At 44.8% G+C, this 24,555-nt stretch overlaps 1 protein-coding gene across 2 annotated transcripts; it reads left to right on the forward strand.

Annotated features, from left to right (window-relative positions):
- The first annotated feature begins 290 nt into the window (after nt 1-290).
- On the forward strand, nt 291-24,555 carry dtx2 (deltex 2, E3 ubiquitin ligase). 2 transcript variants are annotated; one of them, XM_029699920.1, is made up of 9 exons: nt 291-1,092; nt 1,696-2,281; nt 10,830-10,888; nt 13,595-13,765; nt 15,288-15,355; nt 16,522-16,683; nt 17,963-18,124; nt 21,121-21,210; nt 22,394-24,555. In XM_029699920.1, the coding sequence occupies exons 1-9, from the start codon at nt 780-782 to the stop codon at nt 22,658-22,660; spliced, it is 1,878 nt and encodes a 625-aa protein (XP_029555780.1). In that variant the 5' UTR covers nt 291-779; the 3' UTR covers nt 22,661-24,555. The 2 variants fall into 2 exon arrangements, with proteins under 2 accessions (XP_029555780.1, XP_029555781.1); XM_029699921.1 differs by lacking the exon at nt 13,595-13,765 and having other exon boundaries at nt 292-1,092.

Consider the following 24,555-nt stretch of genomic DNA (forward strand, 5'->3'; position numbering starts at 1 on the left):
GTTTTGGTGGGATGGAATTTCGGCGTGTGTAGTGACATCACCAGGCAGTAAATTTGTTAATAGACCAATAAGAAAGAGAGTTCCAAACCTTTCTGCCAATGACAGCTAGTTGCCAGTTTTCCCCTCACCACTCCTAGCTAAATTGTTGCTTGAGAAATTACTATTTTTGTTTATTTTTTACAATTTTAATTGAAAACAATCATAGTAAGGTTCTTAATTGTTACCAAGAAATTATTTGATATTGAGATAAAAACGGCTGCTTTGGACCTTTAAAAATACAATGATGTGCGCATGTCGTCATTTGCCAAGCAACGATTGTTCCGACTTTGGTGTATCTGTGGTTTGCGTAGCTAGCCAGTTTGAGTTTGTTGGAATGCAGTGATTAGTAAACTAGCATAGCTCAATCTATTTCTGCATCTAAGGATTTATTGCTTCGCAAGGTTTGCCAGAATGCTTTTAAACAATTTGTTTGAATGTTTGCCGCCTGACCTCGAATCAGTCTTGTAAAAATGGGTCATTTTAATAATCCAAGCTAGCTAACTTTAGCTACATCTTGTAAATTGAAGATGTTTTGCTAGCTCGATAACCTAGTTAGGTTTGATCGCTACAATTTATTGATAGGGTAACTGCAGGGTGTCCTGTAGTTTGGCAAAGTGTTAAAACGTGTTTTGTCCATCTGACTTAGCTTCTTAGCCTAGCTTGCTACGTTAGCTGAATTAGCTAGCATCAGCTTTTTCTATCGTTTACTGAATTTGACGTATCGCTACTAGCTGTAAGATATGGCCACTGCCTCTAGCTCCTGCGTGGGGATAAATGGGTCTAGAAATGGACCCACTAACTCTACACCGACATTGGTAGCACCTGGACAATCTCAGCCTATGGTCGTTGTATGGGAATGGCAGGATGATCTTGGCTTCTGGCGACCATATAGCGGCCAGGTGAGCGGCTATATCGAACAATACTTCTCCTCTCCGCGGGGACACAGAGGTGGGGGTCCTGGCTCCACCAGCATCAGCCTAGGACAATCAGATCCCAGCTTGTCGCCTTATCTCATAGACATACCAAGCTTGAACCAGTTCCGCCAAGATACAGGTAAGGGAATTAAGCCACTGGCACTGCACTGTGTGTGTGATGTAGCTAGCTAACAGTAGCTAGTTATTAAATTTAGAAATTAAGTGAAGCTTTCGAGCTTTGTTGTGCCCTAGCTAGCGCATCGTTAGTTAACTAACGTTAGCTAGCTGTTGTAGTTAGCCTCCATAAACCAAAGATAATAGCATTGCTCATCTTGCTAACATCTATAGGGAACAGTCTTGTTTTCCAGCGATGTCAATGTTTTCTTTGGGTAACTAGTTGGCTAGCTGGCTAACTCGAAAACTGACGACAGACATGATAGTAGGCAGTGATAGAGCCAAGTCTCTTGGTTGGAAAGTGGGGCGGATTGGACAAGTCCAAATGTCCTTTGACACCTGCAGCCTGTGATACAAACTTGTCCAGGAAAAGGGAGAAAAACAGCAGGAAGTCTTCTCAATAGCACAGGATGTGTAGTATAATGCTTAGCTGACATTATTAAGGCACACCACTAGGTACTAGACTATAATACAGTTAGACATTCACTGATGTGTGATGTCTACTGCATAATTTTCTGTGAAAGGCACCTTTACCTCCAAGTATGAATTCACGGTGTTATCTTTCCAGGGAAAACGCGGTCTGTACGCCGTCAATTGTTTGCCCAGTCCTCAGGCTTGGGTAGCGGAGTATATTGGGAGTGGGCAAATGACGAAGGAGGATGGACTCCATACGAGACTCGCACTTCTATTCTACTAGAACACAGCTACCTGGCACGGCAGGCCACGGCGGATATGGCCTCACACGGCTATAACTACATAGTGGACCTCACAGCGCTGGCCCAGGTCAACAAGGCCACGGGCTTCAGGCGGCAGGTCCGACGGCAGGGTAACTTCCCCTACCCGCTGGCGTCTGGCGCCTCCGTCATCCACTCGGGCCCAGCCTGCTCCTGCCACCAGTGTCTGAGCCACAGCTGCACTGGCCCCATGCCCAGCCGCTCACGCCACTCCTTCTCCTCTGGGCAGCTGAGCCGGCCCAGCTTCCAGGGTCCCAGCAGGGCGGCTGGAGCTCACCCCACCTCGGTGTACTCGCCCTACCCCAGGAGGCCTCTTTCTGTGGGGGGCATGGCGTGGGGTGGTCCCTGGCCCTCGACACCCTCCGCTAGTCAGTTCCCTGGACCTCCACTGTCTTACCCTACCAGTGCCAATGGCTTAAGGTAGGTTGGCTTTGTTTGAATAGTCATTGTTGTCAAATTTAGCAGCTTATCCATTTATACTACACTCTTCAGTAACTCTATGCGTTGATTGTTTTACATTAAAAAATATATATATTTAACCTGGTTGGCCAGTTGTGAACAACTTCTCATTTACAACTGCGACCTGGCCAAGATAAAGCAAAGCAGTGCAACAAAACAACAGAGTTACACATGGAATAAACAAACATACAGTTAATAACACAATAGAAAAGTCTATACAGTGTGTGCAAATGAGGTAAGATTAGAGAGGTAAGGCAATAAATAGGCCATAGTGGCGAAATAATTACAATTTATCAATTAAACACTGGACTGATGTGCAGAAGATGAATGTGCAAGTAGAGATACTCGGGTGCAAAGGAGAAAAAAAATAAAATAACAGTATGGGGATGAGGTAGTTGGATGGGCTATGTACTGGTGCAGTGATCTGTGAGCTGTTCTGACAGCTGGTGCTTAAAGTTAGAGAGGGAGATATGAGTCTCCAGCTTCAGTGATTTTTGCAATTCGTTCCAGTTATTGGCAGCAGAGAACTGGAAGGAAAGGCAGCCAAAGGAAGAATTGGCTTTTGGGATGACCAATGAAATATACCTGCTGGAGCGCGTGCTATGGGTGGGTGCTGCTATGGTGACCAGTGAGCTGAGAATAGGCAGTGCTTTACCTAGCAAAGACTTATAGATGACCTGGAGCCAGTGGGTTTGGCGACGAATATGAAGCGAAGGCCAGCCAACGAGAGCATGCAGGTCGCAGTGGTGGGTAGTATATGGGGCTTTGGTGACAAAACGGATGGCACTGTGATAGACTACATCCAGTTTGCTAAGTAGAGTGTTGGAGGCTATTTTGTAAATGACATCGCCAAAGTCAAGGTTCAGCAGGATAGTCAGTTTTACGAGGGTAGGTTTACATGAGTGAAGGATGCTTTGTTGCGAAATAGGAAGCCAATTCTAGATTTAATTTTGGATTGGAGGTGCTTAATGTGAGTCTGGAAGGAGAGTTTACATTCTAACTAGACACCTAGGTATTTGTCCACATATGCTAAGTCAGAACCGTCCAGAGTACTGATGCTGGGTTGGTGCGGGCAGCGATTGGTTGAAGAGCACTAATTAAACATAGCCTACTGTTAGGGGCTCTGACATTGAGGCTGCGTTTACACAGGCAGTCCAATTCTGATATTTTGCCCAGTTATTGGCAAAAGATCTGATTGGTCAAAAGACCAATTAGTGGCAAAGATCAGAATTGGACTGTTTGTTTAAATGCAGACTTAGACCAAATTGTTGTTTTGAATAGATTTATTTATGTTCTAAAATGTATGTTGAGCTAATTGACACATTGGTTTGGTTACAATATGTCACAGTGATTGATGTCCACTAAAGAGGAAGTGGTGATACGCAGAATTGTTTTGCAGTGGATAGGAAACCAGATTTGGGACCCAAAGCTCTGCTTGGTCAATAAGCCAGCTGATGTAAGGGTCACATTACATCAACTGGTGCATCTCACACACTTCCTCCCATTGTTGTGTTACCATGTGGTCCCTGATGGTAGTAGACCTAAGCTATGTCACTCCTTGTGATGAACAAAGCAGCTCTGATGCCACACAGCGCTAAAATAACTTTAGTGGAAAAAAGATGGCAGCATAGAGCAATGTTGAACATAATAATGAACATACTGTAACATTCACATTGTACTCCAAAGCCTTATCAACTTGGAGAAAAAGCACACAGAAAGCGTCTGACACTGGATGTGCGTGACTTCGGTTGGCCCTCCGTGTGTAATGTTTCACTATATTGGATCACTTCTATATATTGGTATCACTCCGCGGCTGAGGGATACATCCGAGGTGAGGATTTACAGATTTACTCCCATGTACACATGTGTCACGGCTGGTGTCCGTCCCTAATATATATATATTACACCCCATGGCCGCGACACACGTTCTCTTTCATTTTCTCGGCGGACGGACGTATGGTTTGTGGTACAGACTTTCTGAAGTTCGCTTGGTAAGTCACTGGTAAGTGTAATATCTTGCGTGGAAGTATACTCACTGGCTGTTTGCAGCCTGGAGCAGCTGGCCACGTGGCCAGCCCCTCTTGAGTGCTCCACTCGCTGTGCACGGTTGATCTGTATCTTCCGCCCGTGGTTTGTCGTGCTTGTGTTTCGTTAGTGTTACACTAGAACTCCTTGTGCATCCATTAATATATTGGTGGCTCTTGCTGCAACAAACTGTATTTTCCTTACATAACTTGCCGATCTGCTTGTTCTGTGTATGTTGTGAATTGCTTTAACATGCCCGGGCTCTCTGCTAATTACTCTACAGGGTTTTTTTTTTCTTCTTGTTCTTCCCCTGCAGAATGTAAGGGTATCGTGGTGGGCTTCCACTATGTTGAGACATTCACTTTGGAGTTCCTTAACGGAATTACTCCATCATATGGGGCTGTTTTTGTTTTCTGCTTGGATGTTAAACCGGCTAGGTAATATTGTAGTTGCCGTATATTTTTTTAACATTTAAATAAATAAAACGCATAAATCAAAGCCATTACCTGGTTGCTGTTTTTAATTTTATTTTGTCTGCCTGTTTTTCCCACACGGGTCTTCACTTTTTTGCAGAGGTACTGGGTAATTTATCCCTCACCGGGTTCCTATTCCTCCAAGTGGGTCACGACATAAGCTCTCCCAGGGCGTCGGACCCGTGCTCCGTGGCCTTGCTGGCTTGGCTGAGCCTATGGCTTCCCTTTGTGACTGGTGTGATGATGGCATCCCCCCTGGAGATCCACATACCTCCTATATGCATTTCCTGGGTTTAAGCCACGCGGAGAGGGCGGTGGAGCGCCCTACTGGATGCCTGTTTTGTGTGGTGTTCTCAGAATGCCTGTGCCTGCCGCGATTGGAGGCCATGCGCGAGTGGGTCAGCCAGGCTCGGGCTCAGGCTGGGTATGAGCTCCCTCAGGAGTTGTGCCCCAGTGAGCTGTTAGTCCCTCTACTGGGCCCAGTACTCTTCCCAGGAAGTGTGGCCGGAGCCACCGCAGGCAGAGCCAATCTGCTGCCAGTCCTGGGCAGGAGTCGAACCGCTGGGACCACTTTGAACGGAGGGCGCATGCCCTGCGTCAGGAGCTTGATAGCTTCGATGGCGATGACAGCTGTTCCCTGTTGGCCAGTGATCGGCTGTTCCTGGGGGATGATGCTGGCACTGTTCACCACCGTGAGCGGGGTTACCCGGCTGACAGGTCATCAGAAGCCGGCTGTTGGGTTTCAGTGGCTCGAGCATATGAGGGGCCTACTCACTGCACTGGACATCAAACTGGTGGACAGTGATGACTCTCCATCTGTCCCAACTCTGCTGTGTTCCGTGAGGCCTTGCAGGAGAGCTTTGCCTTTGCCAGGGGGTGCTTCCAACTCAAAGCAGAGACTGGACCATGGAGTTTTGTTGCGGGCACAGAGTCACTCAGCCTCCGGGAGTACCCGACCATGGACACCATGATAGCTGCCATGGTCCTCCCTGACCGGGAGATTATAGGGTGGAACCCGCGACTGAATCCGGGACTCCCCTGAGTCTTTGATGCGGACTTGAAAGCCACATATGAGTCCATGTGCTATCTTGGCCAACCTGCAGACTCTGTTGCCCTGGCTGCAGGGGGGCACATAGGAGCTCCTCCGGGAAGTGATGGAGACATCTCGCCTGCTTCCCCTGCTCCAGAGGGATGTGGCCCGCTCCAATGGACGGGCCATAGCGCAGGTGGTTACCTCCCGGCACCGTCTCTGGCTGGCCCAATCCCTGTCTGCCAGCTGCTCTCCAGAACATATTTGCCACTTTCCCCATCACCCCAGGACTGACGTTTGGCCCAGGGGTTAATGACATTCTAGAGCAGACCGATAAGGTTCGTAGGGACCGGGAGACCCTAAGACGATTCATGCCTCCTCAGGCCTGGGTCCAAGGCAGACGGATCGTCGCCACCCACCTGCACTCGAACGGCGGTGGGGTCCCCCTCCTGCCCCATTGCCTCATGCTGAGGAACAACAGCGGGGAGGGGCACAGCGTGCGGTGGAGAAACAACCTGTCAACCGTCACCGCCATAGGGACGTTCCTGGGAGCCCCAGGCGCTCGGGGCGCCAGAGGAGAGGTGGGCAACCCCTGACACACCCTTCCTCTGCCACTTCTGGTCTCACAGGGAAAAGTGGGAGGAGTGTGTGGAGTCCCCATGGGTGTTGTCCACAATGCTCAAGGGGTACCGACTCCAATTCCAGTGCTGGCCCCCATCCTTCAGGGCCCCCATCCTTCTTGTCACCACAGAGGCCGACCCACTGAAGAACTCCTGGACAAGGGTGCCATCCGCAGGATGGAGACATCAGAACGGCTAGGTGGGTTCTACTCCACTTATTTTGTGGTCCCAAAAAGAGAGGGTTTCGACTGATTCTGGACCTCTGCAACCTCAATGGGTACTTGACGGTATTGAGGTTTCCACATGCTGTCCAGGGACCAGTGGTTTGTGAAGCTGGACCTGAGGGATGCGTACTTCCATGTTCCTGTTCTCCCAGCTCATTGGCAGTATCTCCGATTCGCTTTCGAAGGGACTGCTTACAAATTCATGGTTCTTCCCTTCGGCCTCTCCTTGGCAGCCCGCACTTTCACAAAGTGCATGGATGCTGTCCTTGCACCTCTCACATCCAGAGGGTTGTTGATCCTCAATTACCTGGACGATTGGCTGATTTGTGCCCTGACGAGGACCCAGGTCCTGTCAGACAGACATGCTCCTGACCCACATCGGTGGGCTGGGCATTACTGCAAACGTCAAGAGTTGTCTGATGCCCACTCAGAGGGTGGCCTTCATTGGTATGGAACATGAGAGCACGCCTGTCCACCAGAAGGGTTTAGGCGACCTTATCTTGCCAAGACCACTTTCGACAGGTGCGGGTGGTATCCGCCATAACCTGCCAACGCCTGTTGGGCTTGCTGACGGTGGCCTCGTTGTTGATTTCCCCTGGGCCTGCTCCATCTCCGGCTTCTTCATCGGGGGTTCAACTCCCACTGGCTGCACCCGAAGCGCCACCGCCAGCTGCGAGTGACCACGCGTGCCTCAGGGCGTTGTTGAGGTGGCGCTGTCATTCCTTTCTCTCAGGTGGGGTGGAGATGCTGAGATTGTGCCCCCGGGAGCCGGTCAGCACAGACACCTCCCAGATCGGCTGGGGGGGGGGGGGGTGTGACCAAGGGCAGGTCGGCCGTCGGCTACCCCCTTGGAGCGGCAGGCACATCTATACACTAGAGCTCTGAGCTGTACTGTTGGCCCTGCAGTCTTTCCTTCCACATCTCAAGTGAAGACATGTCCTGGTGAGAACAGACAACACCCACAGTGGTGGCTTACATCAACCATCAGGGTGGACTGAGGTCCCACTGCTTCCATCTTATAGCACGGAAGCTCCATCTCTGGGCTCAGGAACGTCTAGCGTCTCTACGCGCACGTACCTTGCATCCTGAATATGCTCTCAAGTGAGGGCCCGCCACCATGGGACTGGAGCCTACATCCCCAGGTGGCGCAGCACCTGGGCTCTACTGAGAGGAGTGTCCCTCGCTGATATCTGTGCTGTGGCCAGCTGGGCTTCATGTTGCACCTTTTGCTAGGTACCATTGGGTAAATGTGGCACCTACCTCTGCGGTTGGTTCGGCGGTCCTGGGCATCGCCTCCCCTTCCGGGGACTGTGCCGGGACACCCCTTCCACATTGACGCCCCTGCGTCTCGGTCCCACGCTAGGACTTTGCCGCTGGCTGGCCAGGTCCCTCTAGCACAAACTAAATCTGTTACGGGTATACCAATATATTGGAGTGATCCAATATAGTGAAACACATAATGAAGGTTATGTATGTAACCACAGTTATGTGAGCTATATGGATCACTCCAATCCTCCATGGTGCGAGAGGTGCCTCAAAAAATATGTAGAGAACGTGTGTCGTGTCAATTGGGTCCATAAAAAGTGGCAGACCCCAACCGTGACACAGGTGTACACGGGAGTAAATCTGTAAATCCTCGGCTGTACACTACTGTTCAAAAGTTTGGGGTCCCTTAGAAATTCTTGTTTTTGAAAGAAAAGCAAACATTTTTTTGTCCATTTTTAAAATGACATCAAATTGATCAGAAATACAGTGTAGACATTGTTAATGTTGTAATTGACTATTGTAGCTGGAAACGTCAGCTTTTTAATGGAATATCTACATAGGCGTACAGAGGCCAATTATTAGCAACCATCACTCCTGTGTTCCAATGGCTTGTTGTGTTAGCTAATCCAAGTTTATCATTTTAAGTAGTACACAGCGTTGTACGAGATCTTCAGTTTCTTGGCAATTTCTCACATGGAATAGCTTTCGAAGAAAGATCTTTATTTCTAGCCATTTTGAGCCTGTAATCGAACCAACAAATGCAGATGCTCCAGATACTCAACTAGTCTAAAGAAGGCCAGTTTTATTGCTTATTTAATAAGAACAACAGTTTTCAGCTGTGCTGACATAAATGCAAAAGTGCTTGATAATGATCAATTAGCCTTTTAAAATGATAAACATGGATTCGCTAACACAACGTGCCATTGGAACACAGGAGTGATGGTTGCTGATAATGGGCCTCTGTACGCCTATGTAGATATTCCATAAAAAATTGGCCGTTTCCACCAACAGTCATTTACAACATTAACAATGTCTACACTGTATTTCTGATCAATTTGATGTTATTTTAATGGTCAAATGTGCTTTGCTTTCAAAAACAAGGACATTTTTAAGTGACCCCAAAATTTTGAACGGTGGTATGTATATACACTGCTCAAAAAAATAAAGGGAACACTTAAACAACACAATAATAAAGTCAATCACACTTCTGTGAAATCAAACTGTCCACGTAGGAAGCAACACTGATTGACAATAAATTTCACATGCTGTTGTGCAAATGGAATAGACAACAGGTGGAAATTATAGGCAATTAGCAAGACACCCCCAATAAAGGAGTGGTTCTGCAGGTGGGGACCACAGACCACTTCTCAGTTCCTATGCTTCCTGGCTGATGTTTTGGTCACTTTTGAATGCTGGCGGTGCTTTCACTCTAGTGGTAGCATGAGACGGAGTCTACAACCCACACAAGTGGCTCAGGTAGTGCAGCTCATCCAGGATGGCACATCAATGCGAGCTGTGGCAAGAAGGTTTGCTGTGTCTGTCAGCGTAGTGTCCAGAGCATGGAGGCGCTACCAGGAGACAGGCCAGTACATCAGGAGACGTGGAGGAGGCCGTAGGAGGGTAACAACCCAGCAGCAGGACCGCTACCTCCGCCTTTGTGCAAGGAGGAGCAGGAGAAGCACTGCCAGAGCCCTGCAAAATGATCTCCAGCAGGCCACAAATGTGCATGTGTCTGCTCAAACGGTCAGAAACAGACTCCATGAGGGTGGTATGAGGGCCCAACGTCCACAGGTGGGGGTTGTGCTTACAGCCCAACACCGTGCAGGACGTTTGGCATTTGCCAGAGAACACCAAGATTGGCAAATTCGCCACTGGCGCCCTGTGCTCTTCAAAGATGAAAGCAGGTTCACACTGAGCACATGTGACAGAGTCTGGAGACGCCGTGGAGAACGTTCTGCTGCCTGCAACATCCTCCAGCATGACCGGTTTTCCGGTGGGTCAGTCACGGTGTGGGGTGGCATTTCTTTGGGGGGCCGCACAGCCCTCCATGTTATCGCCAGAGGTAGCCAGACTGCCATTAGGTACCGAGATGAGATCCTCAGACCCCTTGTGAGACCATATGCTGGTGCGGTTGGCCCTGGGTTCCTCCTAATGCAAGACAATGCTAGACCTCATGTGGCTGGAGTGTGTCAGCAGTTCCTGCAAGAGGAAGGCATTGATGCTATGGACTGGCCCGCCCCTTCCCCAGACCTGAATCCAATTGAGCACACCTGGGACATCATGTCTCGCTCATCCACCAATGCCACGTTGCACCACAGACTGTCCAGGAGTTGGCAGATGCTTTAGTCCAGGTCTGGGAGGAGATCCCTCAGGAGGCCATCCGCCACCTCATCAGGAGCATGCCCAGGCGTTGTAGGGAGGTCATACAGGCACATGGAGGCCACACACACTACTGAGCCTCATTTTGACTTGTTTTAATTAAGGACGTTACATCAAAGTTGGATCAGCCTGTAGTGTGGTTTTCCACTTTAATTTTGAGTGTGACTCCAAATCCAGACCTCCATGGGTTGATAAATTGGATTTCCATTGATTATTTTTGTGTGATTTTGTTGTCAGCACATTCAACTATGTAAAGAAAAAAGTATTTCAGATTATTTCTTTCATTCAGATCTAGGATGTGTTTAAGTGTTCCCTTTATTTTTTTGAGCAATATATTTTAAGTAGCTCTCATGTAAGAAAAGGTTGGAGACCCCTGATCTAGAGTGTTTTCAAACTTTCAGAGAACCAACCACATCAGTTTCTCACTTGATTGCAGAAGCAATGGTGTGTATGGATTCATTAATGTCTGTTTTCCTGTTTCCTCTGCTGCAGTGTCCCTGCTATCCCTCTGCAACGGAATGGATCCACCAGTGTCAGCTCAGCCCTTGCAGGTAAAGCGGTCCCAAGCAATTGATCCAAATATCCTCCATGGTGCCTGTATTTTCAGTTACCATCAATGTGAATTCTAGTGGTTTGGATAAAGCATTGTTTTTCTTGGTGATGGCAGAACTGTCTGCTCCATGAATTTACACCTTGGTTTGAAAGTAACAGTAAAGAGTGTTGCGTTTTCACACTGACAAGTTATGTTCTGAGTGTCAGTCTGTTCGGGAGCAAAACTTGACAAAAATAGAACAATTCTAAAATCAATATTAGTAAGCATGCATTGTTTCAGCCAAATGTGTAGCCTATGGAAAGCTAAAGTCTTAACAAAGATGGCTGATACACCAGAAATGGTCTACACATTCGACTGCACTGTTCAGCAACCGTGGTTTAGTAAGCTTATCTCATAGACCTGACAGATTTGAGGCACACCTTTTGTTTATCAGTCAATAACCTCTCTGGGATATGTGGGACGCTAGCGCCAAATTCAAAACAACAAATCTCATAATAAAAATGTCTCAAACATACAAGTATTATACACCATTTTAAAGCTTAACTTCTTGTTAATCCAGCCACAGTGTCTGATTTCAAAAAGGCTTTACGGCAAAAGCATACCATATGATTGTTAGGTCAGCGCCTAGTCACAAAAAACCACAGCCATTTTCAGCCAAAGAGAGGAGTCACAAAAAGCAGAAATGGAGAGAAAATGAATCACTAACCTTTGATCTTCATCAGATGGCACTCATAGGACTTCATGTTACACAATACATGTATGTTTTGTTCGATGAAGTTAATATTTATATCCAAAAATCTCAGTTTACATTGGCACGTTATGTTTAGTAATGTTTTGCCTCCAAAACATCCAGTGATTTTTGCAAGGAGCCACATCAATTTACAGAAATACTTATCATAAATGTTGATATAAGATGCGTGTTTTACATAGAATTAAAGATACACTTCTCCTTTAATGCAACCGCTGTGTCATATTTCAAAAAAGCTTTACGGCAAAAGCACACCATGCGATAATCTGAGTACAGCGCTCAGACACCAAAACAAGCCATACAGATACCCGCCATGTTGGAATCAACAAAAGTCAGAAATAGCGTTATAAATAATCACTTTGATCTTCATCGGAATGCACTCCCAGGAATCCCAGTTCCACAATAAATGTTTGTTTTGTTTCAATAAAGTCCATATTTATGTCCAAATACCTCCTTTTTGTTCGTACGTTCAGTTCAGTATTCCAAATGCAGTAGGCGCATGCACTGAGTCCAGATGAAAAGTCAAAGTTGCATTACAGTTTGTAGAAACATGTCAAACGATGTATAGAATCAATCTTTAGGATGTTTTTATCATAAATCTTCCATAATATTCCAACCGGACAATTCCTTTGTCTTTAGAAATGTAAAGGAACTCAGCTCGCTCTCTCGCCATTTTTCCAGACACCTGGTTGAAACAGCTCTTATTCTCTCCCCATTCGCAGTAGAAGCATGAAACAAGGTTCTAAAGACTGTTGACATCTAGTGGAAGCCTTAGGAAGTGCAATGTGACTCCACAGACACTATATATTGGATAGGCAATCACTTGAAAAACTACAAACCTCAGATTTCCCACTTCCTGGTTGGATTTTTTCTCAGGTTTTTGCCTGCCATATGAGTTCTGTTATACTCACAGACATCATTCAAACAGAAAACACTGAAGTTTCTAAAACTATCAAAATCTACTAATAATATGCATATCCTAGCTTCTGGGCCTGAGTAGCAGGCAGTTTACTCTAGGCACCTTATTCATCCAAGCTACTCAATACTGCCCCCAGATCCCAAAGAAATTAAAGCAGCGATACAGAACTTTTTTTGTGACATCATGGCAGTGACCAAACCTCCTGTCAGTGGTGGGAAAGTAATTTGTGTCTCTGGACAGCCAGCCTATCGCTGTACATCTCCACAGACCAGGCCCTGTTTTGCTCTGGTCAATTGCCTAGCCCACAATGGTGTTTGTTTTCCAATGTAGTCTCAGGGCTTTGGGGGCTTAGTGAAAAGGGGTTACTTTATTTTTATTTTCTATTTTACCCCCTTCTCCCCAATTTTGATATTGTCTTATTGCTGCAACTCCCCTACGGGTTTGGGAGGCGAAGTTTGAGTCATGCGTCCTCCGGAACATGACCTGTCAAACTGCTCACATAACCCGGAAGCCAGCCGCAGCAATGTGTCGGAGGAAACACCATTCACCTGACGACCTAGGTCAGCCTGCAGGCGCCCGGCCCGCCACGAGTCGCTAGAGCGCGATGAGCCATGTAAAGCCCCCCTCCCCCAGGCCAAACCCTCCCCTAACCCGGACAACGCTGGGACAACTGTGCGCCATGTAGTATTGAGGCAGAACCGAACAATAGTGCCTTTTAAAAGGAAATCAATTACAGAACTGCAATAAATGCACTTCTTTATCATATCAGCCCACATTTATTAGTCCAACACATGTTTTTTACTGTACAAACCCTAAATCCTGATGACTTATTATTCCTGAATCCGACGTTATCTAGCCATACCAAGCAGGATGAGGCTGGCGCCTACCATACTTCCCAATATAATGCCCTCTTGTCCATCAGTAAGTTCCCCCCCAGTCACTCACTGCTTTATCCACCATGGCTCATCTGTTTGGTTTCTCCTCCCCCTGACTGACCCCACCCCCTCTGCATGTCTCCCCGGGGCCTCTCACTCCAGGCATGGCCTCCATTTTGATGTCAGCAGTGGGACTCGGCGTGCGCTTCACGAGTGCCCCCCTCCCGCACCCCTCCTCCGCTCCTCCTCCCCCCAGCAGCACCAGCAGGCACGCAGGCTCCAAAACTCACAGCAGCAGCTCGGTTAGGACGGCAAAGAGGCAGCACAGGACAGGTAGCTACGCCACCTTCCCCCACCAACTCCCCATTGGCTTGCATCCAGCTCTGTGCTTTGTCACATCCAATGCTTTCCATTGTTGTCATCCCTAAGTTGGAATACTTGGCTTGTTATGTATGTTGATATTTTTTATGTGTATTGTGGTTAAAAACGAATGCCTGCCTTGTGAAACCTTGGAGACGTCCGAGCCAGTAATTCCTATTCTCACTCAGTTTTAGGATCTCACTATTCAATACACAATTCTTAGAATCAATGGGTGTGTTGGGGGGGAAACTGAAATCTACTGGGTTTGACTTTACTTAAAGGTGATTTGCCAAAAAACATGGACATTGCACAGTGTCCCTATCACTTCCATTGACTTTCAGCTAGCGGGGTCTAAAATTGGGTTTTGTTGTGGCTGTTTAAAGAAACCTGAACCATCGATTTACATTTTCTCCTGGCTCACACTACTTTCAGGGTAAGGAATAAATTGTAAAAATATCAAACTTATCCTTTTAAAATCAAATATTGTGTTCTTAACCTGAATGGCATCAAAGGCAGTGTTTAGATTTTCTGCAGGCTTGTATAGCTTCCTTTTATTTTTCCTTTTACGTGTGGTCTCTTCTATCGCATTCCAATGCTCACTTGTCTCTGTAAGAATCATTTGCCAATCTGTGACTCAATCATTCCTATCCTATCCACAAATCAGTGTTGTGATGTTGCTTGGCAGTTGACGGTGTTCATTAGCTAACAAACAGTGTTGTGAACTAGGCCCTAATCTTGCTGTTTGGTTACGAAGGTTGCAGCTCAAAACAGAACCCCTGAACTCAACGCCTGGTTGTTGACATACCCTGTAGCTGTTCCAGAACAGACTGATACTCACAAATCTAACAATGAAGCTTCATCCCAAATGGCACCCTATTCCCCATAGTGCACTAATTTTGAACAGAGCCCTATGTTGTGAATAGGGTGGCATTTGGGACACATCAGCCCCTAACGAAGGAAGAGGGTGCTTTTGGTACATTGGTGGATAAATGTCAATCTCTAACCCTTTTCTCTCCCATTCATCCACAACTGTCATGCGTTAACACTGTGTGCCTCAATCTGTCGACTCATGTTACATCTTCGAGCAGTGCTTTTGTATGGTACAGATTTGCCAATGAAGCCGGCCTAAAGTTTGAACTGCAGTGAAGTTTGTAGGCTACATCTGCAGGATGAGTCGGTTATTTCTGCAGAAATACAATAAAGTGAATTGTCACCTAAAATGTTTTAGGATTAACTATATGCTGTAAAATCACAATTTTTGGGGGGGTGAACAGAATGTGTTCAATAGCAAACTGCAAAACAACTAGGCTACCACTAGTTTCCACTGAAATGGTTTAAAAAAGCAATACTAAAGACCACTTTTTCTATTTAATTTCTTATTATAATCCCTCCTGTGTTGTCGTATATCCTGTCTGTAAATTGAGGGCCTGAGTGTGGTTTTTGTCTGTCTGTTGGGCGTCTCTCCAACTCTGTTCATTGTCCGCTGTCCCCTCAGCCCCAGCCCAGAAACCAGAGGATGTCATTTACCGGTACATGGAGGAAGTGGCCTCTGCTCAAGACGAGGTACGCATTTCAATGTCAAAGACCCCCTCCCTCGCCTCTTTCTATTGGTGTAGGGTGAAGTTGCCCCTAGATGCTGATCTTTGGTCATTTTAGCATTTTCCCCACTAATGGTTAAGGTTAGGTTTCCACTAGATCTGTACCTAGGAAAACTTCTCCCCTCCCTCTTTACTCATCACTCACGGAAGAAGGGCTCTTGCAGGAGAATCAGTCATGTTTCCTCGTTCTGGTACACTGAATCACGGTAAGCATGAAATAAACTATATGCAAACAAAAGCAGGTATAGTTCATCTCAGATGTTTGAAACCATTTTGTGAAGATGATTCATTCATATGACATGGGTGATATTTTTTGTTTTTTATATATTTTTTTTAATAATACTAAACCACTTATTTGTATTGAAGAAACATTTTATTTTGCAGAGAAAGTGCAATATGCAAGTTGGAAGAAATATGATTGCTCTAAAATGAACACAGGTTATTTCTAAAGCAGTTTGAGTAAGCCAACTGCGGTTTTGTATATAAATAAACAATACTCCATCCATATCACCAAGTCATCCCAACCTCAATTTATAGACTGATGATATAATATCATATACAGATCCTGTCATTCTTGTTATCATGTAGTTACATGTACAGCATAACCTGGGGTGAAAGTAGGTATGGTCTGGTACAGATTCTCGGTAAATGAAATAGTGGGAAGTTAACTAGGATGCTGTTACACCCTCATGTATTACTACCACGTGAAAAATGTGCGAATGGACTCCAAAATGTGGTGTGGTTTGTCTAACAAATAATTTTTTTGCCAAGGCAGCGACGACTGACTGAGGCGAGCAGGGACAGCAGTGGAGGCATCAATCAATTAAGGCTACAAGTGAAGGCCTAATGACAATCGCTGAATGTCATTAGCCCTACACTTTTTGATGTTTTATAACAATGTCTCTTTCCATTTATCAAATGGCTGTTGCACAATGTTTGGATGCTTTTGACAAACTGATGACAACATGACTGGTTGTTTATGCCACATTTAAATCTAACTCTTAAATGGCAAATCTTTTACTTTTAGGACCATAAATGTAATGCCTGTGCAAGTGTGCGTACAGACCTCCGTGTAACGGGAAGAAATTAAATCAACTTTCATCCCTTAATATATTGTCCCTGTGGTTTTAGGACTGCATCATCTGTATGGACCGGCTATCGTGTCCGTCGGATTACGCCGTGGCGTCCGAGGGAGCACAATCCATCCCACCCGGCGCTGTGGGAAAGTTCACCAAGTGTGGACACACCTTGCACATGCTCTGCATGCTTGCCATGTACAACAATGGAACCAAGGTGGGCGCCACAGAGATCCTAATAATGACTTTCAAATGTAATTCAATGGCTTGCTTGGATGACATGAGCCCACATATTGTCCTAAATAGACATTAACGTAAAATAAGACTTAAGGAACTATAAAGGCATGTACTTGCTTTTTATTTATTTTACCAGGTAAGTTGACTGAAAACATTCTCATTTATAGCAACGACTATTTACATTTTTTAACCAACAAAAAAAAGACTGAATCGTTACAGTAATGATGAAGCATTATAACTGCATTCTAAAAGTTAAGTGTTGCCCACAACATATCATAAACACTCACATATGGTGAAATCAGGCTGATTTTAGTTTATGGTGATATTCTTATACACTCAGTGGCCAGTTGATTAGGTACACCGCCACGTTCAAGAAAATGGTGAACTCCTACAGACAGTGAGTCACGTGGCTGTGGCTTGCTATATAAAGCAGGCAGACGGGCATTCAGTTACTGTTCTGTTGAACATTAGAGTGGGCAAAACAAGTGACCTAAGCGACTTTGATCATGGTATGATCGTTGGTGTCAGGTGTGCTGGTTCCAGTACCTCAGAAACGGCCGGCCTCCTGGGCTTTTCATGCACGACAGTGTCTAGGGTTTACCAAGAATGGTGAGACAGACAAACATCCCGTCAGCGGCAGTCCTGTGGGCGAAAACAGCTCGTTGAGGAGAGAGGTTGAAGGAGAATGGCAAGAATCGTGCAAACTAACAGGCAGTCCACAAACAGGCAACTAAGTGGCGTGCAGAACGGCATCTCGGAACGCACAACTCATTGGTCCTTGTCAAGGATGGGCTATTACAGCAGACGACCACACTGGGTTGCACTCCTACCAGCTAAAAACAAGAAGCGGCTCCAGTGGACATGTGATCACCAACAGTGGACTACTGAGCAGTGGAAAAACATTGCCTGTACCGATGAATCCCGGCTCCTGTTCCATCATGCTGATGGCAGTCAGGATTTGGCGTAAGCGGCAAGAGTTCATGGGCCCCATCCTGCCTAGTGTCAACGGTACAGGTTGCTGGTGTAATGCTATGAGCAATGTTTTCCTGGCACATGTTAGGTCCCTTGATACAAATTGTGAAACGTTTGAACGCCATATCTAGTAGAGTCCATGCCCCGATTTAATTCAGGCTGTTCTGGAGGAAATGGTTGTTCACACCTGGTACTAGATTGGTGTACCTTATCATTTGAGTGTAACCAGTCACTAACATGGGTTATTTTTAAAGAAAATCTGCGATTCTGACTCTGTCCCCTTCCAGGATGGCAGCCTCCAGTGCCCGTCATGTAAGACAATCTACGGGGAGAAGACGGGGACCCAGCCCAAGGGCAAGATGGAGATCTATAGTATTGCACAGTCCCTCCCCGGCCACCCAGCCTGTGGAACTATCCAGATAATTTACAGCATCCCCCCTGGGATACAGGTAGACAAACACACACCACTCACTCACTCATTAACCTGTCTGGGGTATGTGGGACGATTTCGTCCCACCTACGTAACAGCTACTGATATTCCAGTGGCGCGATTTTTGAATCGTTAGAAATACTATTACTTCAATTTCTCAAACATATGACTATTTTACAGCTATTTAAAGACAAGAATCTCGTTAATCTAACCCCACTGTCCGATTTCAAAAAGGCTTTACAACGAAAGCAAAACATTAGATTATGTCAGCAGAGTGCCCAGCCAGAAAAAAATCAGACAGCCATTTTTCAAGCTAGCATATCATGTCACATAAACCCAAACCACAGCTAAATGCAGCACTAACCTTTGATGATCTTCATCAGATGACACACCTAGGACATTGTGTTATACAATACATGCATGTCTGTTCAATCAAGTTCATATTTATATCAAAAAACAGCTTTTTGCATTAGCATGTGACGTTCAGAAAACGCATAACCCCCGGCAAACTTCCGTTGAATTTACTAACAGTTTGCTAAATTACTCACGATAAACGTTCACAAAAAGCATAACAATTATTTTAAGAATTATAGATACATTACTCCTCTATGCACTCGATATGTCCGATTTTAAAATAGCTTTTCGGATGAAGCACATTTTGCAATAATCTAAGTACATAGCCCGGCATTACAGGGCTAGCTATTTAGATACCCACCCAGGTCAGCATCCACCAAAATCACATTTCCTATAAGAAAAATGTTCTTACCTTGCTTGTTCTTCATCAGAATACACTGCCAGGACTTCTACTTCAATAACAAATGTTGGTTTGGTCCCAAATAATCCATCGTTATATCCAAACAGCGACGTTTTGTTCGTGAGTTCTAGAATGCTTCTTCCCGGTTTCGCGCATGGCGCATTGGCGTGTCAAAAATGTCTAAATATTCCATTACCGTACTTCGAAGCATGTCAACCGCTGTTTAAAACCAATTTTTATGCCATTTATGTCGTAGAGAAGTGATAATATTCCGACCGGGAGTATGCATTGAGCCTAAACAGACGAATAAAATTTCTCCTCAGAAGCGACTCATGCACGCGCATCATTCAAAGGTCCTCGGAGCATCCACTTACAAAAGGCGATAATATGTTTCAACCTGAGGCTCCCTCGTAAACCTTCAGTTATTTCGCGGGCTCTGAGAGCCTATTGGAGCCCTGGGAATTGTCACGTTACAGCTAAGATCCTTACTTTTCAATAAAAAGATGCAAGACGCACGACTCCTTGTCAGACAGGGTACTTCCTGCTTGAAACCTTGTCAGGTTTTTGCCTGCCATAGGAGTTCTGTTATACTCACAGACACCATTCAAACAGTTTTAGAAAATTCAGAGTGTTTTCTATCCAAACCTGAACAATAATATGCATATTCTAGCTTCTGAGTTGGTGTAGGAGGCAGTTAAAAATGGGAACATATTTTTCCAAAATTCTCAATACTGCCCCCTAGCCCAGACAGGTTAACACACTGAGTCTGGGGTGGGCATATCTTACTCCAGGCAGGTGTGCGTGCAGGCTTTTGCTCAACCGAATCAGTGACAAAAAACGAGGCTTGCCACTATCCTAAGTTTCTTTCTGACTGAAACCATACCATTCAGATGGGCCAAGAGATACAGATGCGGTATTGGACCTGCGCCTTCCCCTCATGTCAGTATTCTCATCTATCTTCCACGTCACCAAGCCTACCGGTTAAGATCATTGGGCCAGTAACCAAAAGGCCGCTGGTTGGAATACCCCAGCAGACTAGGTGAAAAATGTCGCTGTGCCCTTGAGCAAGGCACTTAACCCTAATTGCTCCTGTAAGCAATGTTCCCTCTATTATTTTCCGGCACTGAGCAAATTTCAGGTCTGCTGACCGCAAACTTGAACTTTGAAAATTCTGTGCAACTTCCAGCACATGTTTACTGTGAACACTGAGGCTGCACCCACTTTTAAGTTAGTTTTAACAGTGGCCAAGTAGGCTTTTAGATCATAATGTAGGCCTGACAGTGTGGGCTACCATCAATAACAATGGAGAAAATGCATCCCATAACATGTTAACATGAAAATAGCTGCTCTATCATTGAGCCGACCGTAGCAGCCAATGTGTGGTGTCCAATGTAGTCCTATATTCCATAGGACTTTAGAAAAAAATATGCAGGGATTGACAACCTGTTTATCCACTTGTCTTTCAGACAAGGAGGTGACTGAAAATGTTATGGTGTTTGACGCAAGAAACCACTTTATAAAATAAAATTAATTATTATTCCCATACCACTTATTACAGCGAATGAGACACATGCTACCCTCTGCCTATTGGCTACTTAGCTTATTCAAGCCGGTCTCAAAATACAACACTGCCACTTCATGATAAAAAAGCTCTTTACCGGACTCCCTTTTCCAATATGTCCAGAAATGTACATGCTTTGTACTCTTGTTGGAAGCAATCACTCCCCTATTGCTGACTACAAATTTTGCTATAACTGGGCTAATAACTAACTAGCAAAGGATATGAACAAAATGTGCATACGTGGCTATATGCAGCTCTTGCTTTGATCTCAAAACAAGCGCATATACTCACGACCACAGCTGAATAAACAGTCCAGTTCAAAATAAATGGCGCAGATCCATATATGCCAATGGTCTTTCTGCAAATAGCCCTACTGCAGCTCTTATTGGTTATGCCGCACTGGTTGTAGAGTATGGGCGGAGTTGTAGGCAATAGAATCCTACTCCAATGTGTTCTGCCTACAACAGAATTTCTTGTGTAGTTCGTTTTGTTTCGGTATGTTGCATTTAAAGTGGCTATTGTGTTGATTCGATCACAATTGCCACGGTAAAGGGAAACGTTGATGGCGTTAACAGGGAAACTCTAGAACATCACTCAATGTTCTAATCTCGTGCTTCTCTCTGTTCTCTCCGGGGCCACTGCATGCACATTGACTGTAAATCGCTCTGGATAAATGACTAAATATTATTTCTCTCTCCAGGGTCCAGAGCACCCTAGCCCGGGGCAGCCATACACCTGTAGAGGCTTCCCTCGCTTCTGCTTCCTCCCAGACAACGACAAGGGCAGAAAGGTAAGCAGTTAATACAGCCTCAAAAGCAGAACGGACAGACTCTGCAAAACAGAATCAAATAAAAAAATAAGTGTTTCTTAAGACCACCTAGTTCCTCCGTGTTTCAGGCCACTTTCTTTCATTTGGTCTCTAATGAACATAGCCCCAGACTCTGCTCTGCTTACACAATCCTTGTATGTGATAAAAAATAGTCTGGGAAGTCTGATTATGCAGTTTCAGTAAAAATGCTGAGTGAGAGATTTAATAATGACATGTCTTCCTTGATGTAGTGTGCCAATTCCTCATTACCATATTAATTTGAATTGCTACTCATTGCAACCAAATCTGCTACTCCAAATTGTTCTGTTGGCTTAATTAATTGAATGCTTATTTACTGTACAGTGAGGTAAATGTTATGCTGGGTATATTGATAATGCATCCCAATATATTTGCAAAGTAAATCAATTTCTATATCTGATCTCTCACTGTTAATGTGAAATCAAATGCACATACCTCTACCGTAACATATAGAAAATGCAGATTAACTTCAAGGAAAGTTCTTTATTTTATAACTGAATGTCTTAGTAATATGTTGACAATTTCTGTGGGGTATAATATATCCTCACTTTGTATAAAATCCTTTGTCTGTATTCTGTTGTCTATTGCTAGCAGCACTATTTCACCAAGTCATATTCTAGGGATGTGTAAAATGTACATAGGCCTAATCACCTTCATTTGCTAACTCGCACTTTCACCAAATAGCTTCAGCCGGTTGTGCGACCTTGGCAAAGTTAGTTCGCTGTTGGATATCTATGGAGATCGTCAAATTACAATATTTTCTAGTTGTACATCTTTTAGTTCTCATTAAATTTGCAATCAATAGGGGTACTTTTGACATTTTATTTTTAATGATCTATTCTTAATCTTAACACTACTCATATTTCAGAGCACATGTTAAGGTTTCAAATGACACCAAGACTGGCTTTGTAGCATCTATGTAATTGTAGTGGCTTAAATAAGGCCAGGGTAATGCCAAAATGTCCCAGTTCAATCAATTTCTCAATCGTTTTGCATACAGACTTCAAAGGTATGCCAAGCATCCTTTCCCCAAAGGACCTTTCCATGGATTTGATTTCAGGAAGATCCAAAACATCATAAATATGTGGAGCATGTCATCTCTAATTTCATTTTTATTTCATGTCAGGTGCTTGAGCTGCTGAAGGTAGCGTGGACGCGGCGCCTCATCTTCACAGTGGGCACGTCTAGCACCACGGGCGAGCCCGACACGGTGGTGTGGAATGAGATCCACCACAAGACTGAGATGATGTCCAACGTGTCAGGCCACGGCTACCCGGACCCCAACTATCTGGAAAATGTGCTGTCCGAGCTGTCCTCTCAGGGGGTAACCGACGACTGCCTGGTCAAACAGGAGGGCCCAAGCCAGGGAGGAGCGTCAAACTCTGGACTGTGAAACTGACCCTGAATCAGTTTCCTCGTAACGTCACTACTTCAACATAGAGAACATATTCACATTCCCACTTGGATGTTTTTTTGTTGTTGTTGATCTTATTAAATATTTAATGCGAAGCAGATGGTATGTCAAATTGCAGTGTGCCGAATACTGCACATACTGATAATGTGGGGTTTGTCGTGGACTTTATTTGCTGTAGTAGCGCTCCACCAGCTCTTGGTTTAGTCACCTGTTCCCTATATAGTAAACTACTTTTCACCAGGGCCCATAGGGTTCTGGTCAAAAGTACTGCACTATATAGGGAATAGGGTGCCATTTTAGACACAGCCCTTCTCTTGAAAAAAGTATTGTGGTTTTTTTTTTTTTTTTTTTTTGGGGGGGAGCAGCCTGATGTGTCGCACCTCTTTTGGCATGCTCCATGAAAGGTGGCAGCTCTTGCGTGGGAACACAGACGTCGGTAGCACTTTAGTTTTGACTGCATTTAATTAACACTTATATTAATTACCAGGTTAATATCTGTGATTGTTTTTCAAATTGGTAAATTATGCAAATACTTTAAAGTGATATTTCTGTTGAAAAGCAATGTAGGCCTACTTAGGCAAATCACTGTATACACAGACACATTAAATACTATACAAAATGGTAGCAAAGTGAGTACCTGCTTGATTGTGTTATAATGGGAGGGGGGAGAGAACTGTTTAATTGGTAATTTTCATATTTGTCAGTAATGAAAGCACTGTAAAGAAAGAAATGTGTCTGTAAATGCCAGTTCATTAAGAAGCATAACCTGGAAGAGAAACTTTTCTGCTTTTGTTTCAGCATAATATAAATATTTAAATGCATTATTTAACCATTTGTAATATTTTTAGTTTTACCTAATTTGATGGGAAACACGTGGATTTGTAATGCAGTCACGCTTAATGCAGACTAAGCTGGGCCTGTAGTCACAAAGTACCAGTGCTGATATCGATCAGGTCCTCCCTGGCCTATGTAATCTTATTATCTAAGGCAAAACTGATCCTAGATCACCCCTCCTACTCTGAGATGCTTCATGAATACGGACCCTGATGCTTTGCTACACCCACTTAGAGCTACAGAAAAGTATGGAGATCTTTAACTTTGGAAGCGTTTGTGCATTTTGGTAAGCTTACAGGGACTCTTGACCTGAGCCCTATACTACGTACATTGTTTTGAGGAGTTAGCAAGGTAACTTTGGTCAACTCTTGAGTTCAACTTGGGTTAACAGGTACCACGAAGAGGCTCATCTTTGAGCCAGGTACATTTTTAAATGGTAACGAATCCTTTAGAACTAACCAGCTCCGGGGCAGACTGTTAACTTTTTTAGGGCAATGTAAACTGGGCTGTGGAATTCAAGCGAACTGAACTTTGACCAGCTCTTGATGGTCTGTTTGATTCTCTTCAAGGGCTCATTTGAGGGGTCTGAGATCCCTTTGGAGTGTTCACAATGCACAAATTAGGCAAACTAAACAAGTTCACAAAAATTGCCTGGAAGGGGGGGACCAAGTGTGAAAACACCCTTAGAAAAACCTTGAATAGATCTCACTTAGTAGAAAGCGGACGAAGGGAGGTGCTACTAAGATCTCACTTCAGTTGTAGTATAGGCCTACCCCCTCAGCTTTGCCCTAGAAGATTAAAAACAAAACGACTTTACCACAGGTCAATTCACTTTCTCTGACAGTCTGGTCAAAATAGCATAGCCATCGAGCAGTCTGGATTTTTCTTTTTCGGCATGCTTAAGGTATATTAACCTGGATCGTCCAATTCCACCGCACTGCTGTCCAACATCCAGTTAGGTGACATTTTACTCAGTATTCAGGTGTATGCAAGCATTTTGAAAATGTTCTCCGCAATAAAGAAGTGATAAATGAATCCCA

Source organism: Salmo trutta, chromosome 19, assembly GCF_901001165.1.
Source record: "Salmo trutta chromosome 19, fSalTru1.1, whole genome shotgun sequence".
NCBI lineage: Eukaryota > Metazoa > Chordata > Actinopteri > Salmoniformes > Salmonidae > Salmo > Salmo trutta.

Bases quoted from the DNA above. Each gene is read 5' to 3' on its own strand.
- dtx2 (XM_029699920.1), top strand. From the start codon at position 780: ATGGCCACTGCCTCTAGCTCCTGCGTGGGGATAAATGGGTCTAGAAAT. The intron at 1,093-1,695 runs GTAAGGGAATTA...TTATCTTTCCAG, and splicing joins CCAGTTCCGCCAAGATACAG to GGAAAACGCGGTCTGTACGC. The intron at 21,211-22,393 runs GTAAGCAGTTAA...ATTTCATGTCAG, and splicing joins ACAACGACAAGGGCAGAAAG to GTGCTTGAGCTGCTGAAGGT.